The sequence below is a fragment of the Marmota flaviventris genome, chromosome 8, assembly GCF_047511675.1.
Source record: "Marmota flaviventris isolate mMarFla1 chromosome 8, mMarFla1.hap1, whole genome shotgun sequence".
NCBI classification, from domain to species: domain Eukaryota; kingdom Metazoa; phylum Chordata; class Mammalia; order Rodentia; family Sciuridae; genus Marmota; species Marmota flaviventris.
Window position 1 is genome coordinate 12582449 of NC_092505.1, and position 10000 is coordinate 12592448.

General features: G+C 37.0%; 1 protein-coding gene across 1 annotated transcript; it reads left to right on the plus strand.

Moving 5' to 3' along the window:
• Positions 1–340: 340 nt before the first annotated feature.
• On the plus strand, positions 341–9684 carry LOC114087759 (keratin-associated protein 6-2-like). Its single transcript, XM_027929318.3, has 5 exons — positions 341–371; positions 525–677; positions 5306–5324; positions 8637–8758; positions 9305–9684. The coding sequence occupies exons 1-5, from the start codon at positions 341–343 to the stop codon at positions 9682–9684; spliced, it is 705 nt and encodes a 234-aa protein (XP_027785119.3).
• The last annotated feature ends 316 nt before the right edge of the window (positions 9685–10000 follow it).

Sequence of the window (10000 nt, forward strand, 5' to 3'; positions counted from 1 at the left end):
GTCACATATTTTGGTGATGTGTTCCATTATGCCATGGTCATGAATGAAATCATGGAAGACACAATTATATTTACATAAGTTTGTACAGAAAATATACCTTTATTTCCTTATAGGTTGTGAAAATACCTAGACCAGCAGGAACTAGATTATGATTCCTATCAAAATGAATGTGCACATATAAACTCAGTTTAGGCACATGGTTGGAAAATGAGAAATAGAGCCCATGTGAGCTATGACACATCCAATCCTGTTAGTATATAAAGGTCCTGAGGGACTGGGTGACATTCGCACTTTAGAAGCATCCTTCAACCCCTCCACTGAAACCTCACCTCCTGACACCATGTGTAGCAACTACTACGGGAACTCCTGTGGAGGCTATGATTGCGGCTGCGGCTCTGGCTGTGGCTCTAGATATGGCTGTAGCTGTCGCTCTGGCTATGGATACAATGCTGGCTGTGGCTGTGGCTTAGGCTGTAGATATGGATCTGGCTGTGGATATGGCTCTAGATGGGGATGTGGCTCTCGCTATGGCTGTGGATATGGCTGTGGCTGTGGTTCTGGCTACGGATACACATCTGGCTGTGGCTGTGGCTCTGGCTGTGGCTCTAGATATGGATGTGGCTGTGGCTACGGCTCTGGCTATGGATACAAGTCTGGCTGTGGCTGTGGCTCTGGCTGTAGATATGGATCTGGCTGTGGATATCCCTCTGGCTGCTGCAGCTACAGAAGATGCTATTCCTCTTGCTGCTAATCATTGCAACAAGTCATCCTCTGCCCTTGAAATGACCACTCCACAAGCAAGTTCAATTGAAATCCTCTCCATCCATTAACTTCAAACTGAAGAAAAGATTGATCATTGTCTGCTGGACTCCTGAATGAACATCGCAATATCTGTTTGAACTTGAAGTAGATTGAGTAGTTTCCTTATATCACTGAAGACAGATGGTATTTTGTTGAATGTTCAAACATAAATTCTTATATCCTTCTCTGTATACTATACTGTAGCTGTCTTCAGAAGCACAGGAGGATTGTATAATTGGCATATACAAAAAATGGAACAAAAATAGCAGTTTCCTAATAAATTAATTTATTTACTAAGATGTCTGGCCTCCTTTGTATCAGTGTCACCAATTATTTTTGCATATTTGTTTTCAACTTCTGTTGGCTACAGATATGCATAAATATAAATGTATGTATATATTTATATACACGGTTAGATCTAAATAGTATCCCTTTCTTATGTGTTCTAATTCAATAGTGTTACATTACTGCTATAATTTACACGAAAATAAATATCACACTCAAAAATTCATGTCTGCATGAATTGAAGAATAGAAGGGGAAGATCCTCTGGACAGTGTGCCTGCCAGCCCCAATCTGTGCCAAAGTCTCATACGTCTTGGCTCCCAAGGGAAAGGATAAAAGCCTGAGGGATAAAAACTTAAGTGCATAGGTGTATGTGTTTCAGTAATTCTAGGGTGGATGGTGCACAATTTATGTCGTCACATCTATTTTTCTTCCAGAGTAGGTACTTATTTCAATATATTCCACTATTTCTCTGACATTATCCTGGGTTCACACAGGGAATTATTTTTTACTTATTGTTTAACATGTCATTTGAGTTACTCCATTTTTACTTATTGTTTAACATGTCATTTGATTTATTCTCTTGCAATTCTTTTTTATTCCCATTTTCATTACTTCTGTCACTCACAACCATATTGTCATTTGTACTATTTTGTATGTCGGCAAATCATTTCATCCCACTGAAGTCCCAAGAGGGGTCATTACATAGTTGTGTACTCCCAATTACAAAATATAATACTTGAAATCTTCTAAGTTTGAAACTTTTTGATATTGGTCAATTGAAAAATTCTATATAATAAAAATGTATTTCTCACAGAAGAGCTTAAGAAATGATATATAAAACGTGCTTTGGATTAGGTGTATTGGGTGAGTGTTTTAGTAGCTTTTCTGCTGTAAACAAGACCTCATAGGACCAGCTAGAGAAGGAAAAGTTTATTTGAGGGCTCATGGTTTCAGAGGTCTTAGACCATAGATGGCTGACTGCACTGCTTGGGAATCCAAGGGGAAGCAGAACATCATGGTGGAAGAGTGTGGTAGAGGAAAGCAGGTCAGAACACGGCCACTAAGAAGCAGACAGAAAGAGAGCTCCCCTCATGGACAAATTACAAACCCCAAAGACACATCCACATGACCTATCTCCTCCAGCCACATCCTACCTGCTTATAGTTAACACCAAATTAAGCCCTATCAGGAGATTAACACACTGATTAAGGCCCTCATAACTCTATCATTTTGATTTATCTATTGAGCTTTTAGGGCACACCTCATATTTAAACCATAAGGGTGTGTTTGGAACATACATGAATTTATGTTCAGACATGGGTACCCTTCCAAGATATTTCATCAAGTATATGTAAATATTGCAAAATCAGTAATCTACAACACTTGGGTCCCAAGCATTTAGGATAAGAGATACTCCACTGTTGAGAGCCATAGAAGGGGCCCCAGCAAACTTCCAGCTGCCAGCAAACTTCCAGCTGCCAGCTGATGATTGGCTCACAGCGGCCCCAGCAACTTCTAGCTGCCAACTGATTGGCTCCTCTGCGGTGATGCTCATTGGGCTGTTTCCCTGCCCTTTCAGACCACGGAGCTGCTCATTGGGGGACTTTTTGGCTCCACCCACGTGACCCAGCCAATCGCCCTCAAGAGCAGGAGGAGTGGGGGAGGAGGAGAGGCTTGTGGGAAGTCGGTGCTGGCAGTTGGGCTCTGAAGGTTTTTCCTGAGGAGCTGTTTTGTTTGGCGTGTGTGGTTCTAAAAATAAAGTTCCTTTCTTTTGACAAGTGGCTCCTGAATTGTGCCCAGCCAGACTGCGGCACTCCACTTATAATATACATTCAAAGAAACAAAATTATTATTATATGTCTTTTTTAAAAAATCTTTTCCTCTCAGAATGATTTGTCCTACTACATGTATATTTATGTCATTATTTCTAAGGATTACGTTATAGACATGAAAAAGGAGGAACAAAAAATGATGAAAACAATTGAGTTTTATTATCTTTATATTAATTCAAGTTGCTTTACGGATTCCTGAAAGCACTTACACAAGATTTTCCCCTTTGATTATCACAGTGAGGCATGTGTGTTCCTCCAGCTTCTCTTCACTGTAACACTGATGCAACAAACACATGCTCCCTATATACTTTTGTGAGTATCAACCCAAGATCTGAACTGCTGTGATGAAGGGTGTATATATGCTCAGCTACAGTGAGTACAGCCAGATCTTGCTGGAGGGTCCCCACCAGTGAAAACTATACCATTGCAGTTATTTTCCCATCAATATTGTTAACACATGGCATTATCTAACCTTCTAATATGGCTTGTTTGAAAGTTGAAAAGTGGCATAATCTTGTTAATATTTATATTGCTTTGATAGGTTGAAACTTTTTTTATTGCTTCCAATACATGTTTCTATCTGAGTTTTCTCTTTGATGTCCTTGGCCCCTTTTGAAATTTTTCTGACTGTTTGTGTTGATGATTAGTAGGAGTTTATATTATACTCTTGATAAACTGCCTTGTCATATTTAGACATTGTTAATGTTATCTCCTAAGCTGTCATTTATCTTGGTCCATGGTGTACATAAAAGAACACAAATATTGATAACTTTATTTGTGTTTCTTTAAATGTATTTTCAGAAAAGGAGATTTTAGCTTCATGTCCACATTCTACATTTTACTTATTAAGGTTTAATTTTACATTTCATTTTGGAATGTTAATCCGTCTAGAAGCCACTATTTGATGTGGTTCTCTTGCTTCATTGTTTGAGCAAATCTCTCCTGCACCACCTGCTCAACAGCCCCTACTCTGCCTTTCTTAGTGATGCTGCCTGTATGTGGCGTCTCCATGTTAGTATCACACATACCTTTGCTTGTCTCTATCTTCTCTTCTGAGTTCTTTTCTTTATACTAATGTATACAACATGTTCTTGTTGTATACAGCAGGGAATTAAGTTTGTTCAGCTCTCTTTCAGAGAGAGAGAGAGAGAGAGAGAGAGAGAGAGAGAGAGAGAGAGAACACACACAAACAATGGGTAAAAATTTAAAGAGAAAAAAGACTTTTCAAAGCAAGAATTAAAAAGAATGGTTAGAGGAGGGTGAAAATGGAATAGGCTCCCTTTGTTTCCACTGTCTAAGAACCGTCCAAAAGTTGAGATCTCTACTTAATGAAGAGTACAGAGCCAAGTTACACATTCAGAACAAATGCTGAATTAACTGATTTTTATCAGTCACCTCTACTTTGGAATTTAATGATTCTGTAAGTATAGAATAAATGAAGATACAGTCTAGGGAGCCTAACTCTACTATGGCCTGGAAATCCAGGAAAACAATGCCCCATCCTTTGTAACATCAGACAAAAGAGTATTGCATTCATGGTGAGTTTTGATCTAATCTACCTGCTGTCAGAGCTAGTATTTCTGTGAATGCATGTAGAAAAATGAAGCCCCGAGCAAGGGAAAGAGAGAGGCCAGATTAGTAAATTCTTGGTAGAAGAATTCATGGGTGTGGTCAAGGATAATGCAATAATAAATAGGGTCTATTTCAGTTCTCAAAGAAATATAAGGAAGTACTCTGGGATTCACATACCATCATAGAAAATCATCTCATCACAAAGAAAGACAGAAAAGGAACAAAAATGATGCAGAAAACAATGTAAGAAATGCCACCAGGAAGTCCATACCTAAGCCTTAAATGTAAATGGATTATATTTTCTAATCAAAACAAACCAAAAAAACTCCTGCATGGCAAAGGAAAAAATCAAAAATGAAGATAATAGCAAATGACAGGGAGGGTTATTTGCAAACTATACATCTGATTTGGGGTTGGTATCCAAGATACACATGAAGTTTAATCAGTGAATATTAAAAATATAACCTAATTAAAAACGGACAATGGATCATAATAATTTTTTTACAAGTGGTCAATAGACATATAACTTGTTTTCAGGGAAAGGCAAATTAAAACAACACTGATATATCACTTTACACCTGCTAGAATGACTAGTATGAAAAAGAAAAAAATACATATAAGATATTTTAAAGATATTTTAAAATGGGAACCCTCCACACAGTTCATGGTGATGTAAATTAGAAGATCCATGATGGAGAACAGAGCAGGTATTCTATGAGAAAATAAAAATAGAACTAAAATATGATCCAGGAGGCGTGCTTCTGGGTACAGATCCTAAGAGCATGTTTATCTGCACTTCCTTCTTCATTGCAGCATGTTCAGAAGAGCTAAGGTATGGAGTAAAACTCAATGCCCATCAGTAGATGAGCGACTAAATGAAATGTGCAGAGTGGAATATTTATCAAGTTTTGTAAACAATAAAGATATTCTGTTATTTATGGTAATATGGATGAACTTGAAAAAAATTTTCAGTGAAATAAACCAGGTAAAAAAAAAGACAAACATTACAAGATCTCACTTAGATGTGAAACCTAACAAAGTCAAACTCATAGAGACAGAGAATAGAATGACGGTAATTAGAGCTGTTGGTAGGAGAAAGAGGAGGTTTTGATCAAATATTATAAACCAACAGCCATAAGATGAATAAGTTGTGCCGATCTATTGATTAGTGTGGTGAATAGAGCTAACAACTTGAATTATATACTGGATATTTGCTAAGAAAGCGGATTGTAAGTGTCCTCACCACTAAAACATGATAAATATTTGAAATGATGCATGTGTTCACTAGATTAATCTAGAGTTTCTACAATGTATGCATAGAGCATAAGATCGTGTGGCACATCATAAATATATAGGATTTTAAATGGTGAATTAAAGTATAAAATCTTACAAACAGAAAGGGAGTAAACAGGGGAAACCTATATTTGCCATCAGTGTGATTCTTGGAGTACTTTTAGTGTATGATCTCGTGATTCTAGAGGGCTGCTTTGCAATAACTTATTACTTATCTTTACTGAACTCCTCCATAGTATACATACTTGAAAAGAAGGCCTGACTTAGCTTTTACATAGCATTTCTGTGACTGTCTGGAAACAAAAAAAGTATTTTCTCTCTTTTTAATAGGAGGTATGTTCTCAAATTAGCTACAGGTAATTTCAATAGTAATTTCAGTTCGTAATAGGGATTTACATGAGGTTGCTAAGTTTTAAAATATGCTAGAGCCAACCCCTAGACAAATTGCTTGATTATTTATATTTATAAAACACTGGATAATATAAAATGGTTTAGCAATATTTAATGAGCTCAATCACATTGTAGTTCATTGTTTGGGGGAATCTGGTCACCTTTGAAAGTTTGTTATGAAAAGTATTGATATATATTATATATATAATATATATATATAAACATATATCTTTATATATGTACTTAATGCATTTAGTGTGTACATACATGTGTGGTATCATAAACTAAATGATAGCAACACTTAAATAAATCTTAGAATTTTAATAAATGACTATATCAGCACAAGTACACAGAAAAAATTGAAAAGTCATTTATTTTAAGGGATATTCATATCTGAATAAATGAAAGGGGGAAAAGAAATAGAATATGTTTTGTCAGTGATAAACAAGAATATGTGTTTCATCCTTTATATTTAGAATGTAATCTCTCTGGGCCTCTTGACAAAAATTCTAAATTCTAGCTTTATCAACTGCTATAGCTCAGTTAGTAGAGTGCTTGCCTCATATGCACAATACCATGGGCTCAATCCCCAGCACCACAAACCAAACCAAACAAAATGAAACAAAAACCTGAGGGTCAAAAGGTTGAGAACATTGTCCATGGTCATACAATTAGTACAAATCACAATCATATCATGAAAACTGTTTTCAGGGGAAAGCTTTTTGTACTACTGAGCCTCTGGAACTTAGAAGATAGACTGTATCAGTTACCAAATTACTGCCTTTCTGGTCCAAACTCACCCTTCAACATGTGCCTTGTGATAACAGATGGGATTTCTTTCAGTATTCCTCCTTAAATGTGAGCACACGATTCAGCTTTCTCCTTAGAGAATGTGCCTGAACATTGAAGAAGGCACAGATATAGGACTTTAAATGGTGAAATTTAAAAGATTTTCTGAGATTTTCATAGGCAGTGCTGGAAGGAGGCAGAAGAGGCAGGAGGTGGAGGAGGGAGATGACCTCTTAATTACCACCTGTCTTCCAAACATTGCTCCTGCTTTCTCTGTGACCGCAGAACATGGTTCCTTCCTTCCTTCCTTCCTTCCTTCCTTCCTTCCTTCCTTCCTTCCTTCCTTCCTTTCAAAAAACTTTTTAATGAGATATCACTGATATACAGAACAGTACCCATGTTTAACATATACAATTTTCTGTGTTCAAACATATACCTATGAAACTTCCATCCATCTCTACAATCATGGTTATAAAAATATCTATCACTTTTCAAAGTTTCCTAATATTCTATTTGCTTTTCCCCCAGAGGTAGAAATAATTAACCTGATAGCTACATTCTTCACAAATTTTTAAGTGCACGATACTGTGTCTGTGTTAGTCAGCTTTTCATAGCTCTGACAAATAACTGAGAAAGGCAACTTAGAGGAGGAAAGATTAACGTTGGATCAGTTTCAGAGGTTCCAGAAATCTCAGTTCATGGTTATCTGGCTCCAGGCCAGGAACATCATGGTAAAAGGGCATAATGAGCAACTCCTCACTTCATGGTGTCCAGGAAAGAGGGAGATAATGAGAGGGTGAGAGAAAAAAGGTCTGGGGACAAGATGCAGTCCCCAAGGGCACACCCCAAGGAACCATTCCTTTTGATCAAGTTGTATCTTCTACAGCCTCCATACCTCCCTGTAGTCAATTCAGCTATCAGTGGATTAATGCACTGAGAAGGTCAGAATCCTTGTGATCCAATCACTTCCCCAAAGCCTCCTCAACCCCTGAATATTGCTTCATTGGGGACCAAGCCTTAACACATGAGCCTTTAAGGTATAATCCAGATCTAAACCATAACACTATTGTTTACTATAGCACAACAGTTTTCCAACATAATCATCAAGTGAGTACAATACTCAAGATTGTTCTTTCTTCAGGATTGTCCCACAGTTCTAGAATACCTCACAGAGTTTAATGATAACTTACAGCAGTTCTTGATTGGATACAGACTGGTTCAGAGATTTTTAGTTTAAGTTCTTTGTGTGTACATTGAGAAGTTCAGATTGAAGGTAATATATTCATACCAAAATAAAAACTTATAGAAAAGTTTTTATTGTAAATAGTAAAGCTAACTTTTATTAAATGTTATAATTGCAAGTAATCCAATAAAAATATAATAAGTAGATGTTATTTTAATATGCTTTTAAGAGAAAATAGGTTACATTCAAATAAAGAAAATATTGTGGAGAACGAACACCTTAATTACTGGTTGATTACATGTTAGTGGGAAACATGGATATACAGCACAAATATGAGAGTAACCTATTGAGTACTCTGAGTTAAACTAGAAATGCCCTTGCTGTCACTATTGAACTTTAACAAAAAAGCTTTTGGCCTGTGGTATCTACACAAAAATCTTGGAAAATCCATTTTTTGTTGTTGTTTTGTTTTAATAATAAGTCTTCTAGAAGTGATCCATCAGGAGTGAAAAAAATCACTTTTCCCAAAGAAGGCAGGCATGGTCACAACCTGCCTGAAAAAGGATGTGATGGACAGGCCTTCTTCATAGAGAAGGATGATGTTTTAGGAGGTGAATGGAGCAGGTTAAATTACTCAGTTCTTTGCCTAAAGACTATGAATAGTGTTTTAGAATGATTGAGATGGAAATACCAAAGTTTTAGGAAAGGAGATAAAGAAACCAAGAAGAAGAATGAAAAAAGTAAGAATAAGAAAAAAAAAGAAGAGTATTAGGAGAAAAATATTAATAGTATCTACATCTTACATAATAACCATTTCCAAGATTTTGAAAGAGCAGAATGATAAACACATAGTTAGAGGCCAAACATATTTTGGTGATGCACCATGTCATGTTCATAAAATGCAATTATAAAAGTAACATATGGTCACTTAAGCTTGGGTGTTTAGTTAATGTATCTTATTTTCTTTTAAACCTTGTCAAAATTCCTAAGGAAGCAATAAGTAAATTATGAATTCCTAGCAAAATGATTGTACACAGAATGGGTTCATTTTAGGCACATGTTTGTAAAATGAGAGAACAGAGTCCATGTGAGCTATGACACACCCAACCCTGTAAGTATATAAAGGACCTGGAGGACTGGGTGACATTCAACTTCAGAAATATCCTCCAAACCTTCCACTGAAACCTCACCTCCTGACACCATGTGCAGCAACTATTACGGGAACTCCTGTGGAGGCTGTGGCTGCGGCTCTGGCTATGGATACAGCTCTGGCTATGGATATGGCTCTGGCTGTGGATGTGGCTGTGGCTATGGCTCTAGATATGGATATGGCTCTGGCTGTGGATATGGCTGTGGCTGTGGCTATGGCTGTGGCTGTGGCTCTGGCTATGGATATGGCTGTGGCTATGGCTCTAGATATGGATATGGCTCTGGCTGTGGATATGGCTGTGGTTCCCGCTATGGCTGTGGATACACTTCTGGCTGCTGTGGCTGCCTCCCATTTTGTTACAGAAGATGCTATTCCTCTTGCTGCTAATCCTTTGCCATTGATGTGACCCCTCCCAGATTAAGTAAAATTGAAATAACTTCCCTCATCCCTATCTTTAAACTAAAATAAAAGTCAATTATTGTTTACTGGGCATCTGATTTATTATTAAAGAATACTTGGCACTTGATAAAGACTACCTAGTCAGTCATACCACTGAAGATACAAGATCTTGTCTGGTTCATTGTTCAGGTATACATTCTTTTCTCTTTTTCCCTCTCTGTGCAGTAACTATCTACAGGAGCATAGCAAGACTATATAATTGGATCATACAAAAATGGAACAATATATCAGTTTCTTAATAAAG

Bases quoted from the DNA above. Each gene is read 5' to 3' on its own strand.
- LOC114087759 (XM_027929318.3), top strand. From the start codon at position 341: ATGTGTAGCAACTACTACGGGAACTCCTGTG. The intron at 372-524 runs GAGGCTATGATT...GATGTGGCTCTC, and splicing joins CTACTACGGGAACTCCTGTG to GCTATGGCTGTGGATATGGC. The intron at 8,759-9,304 runs GTGAATGGAGCA...ATTCAACTTCAG, and splicing joins GAAGGATGATGTTTTAGGAG to AAATATCCTCCAAACCTTCC.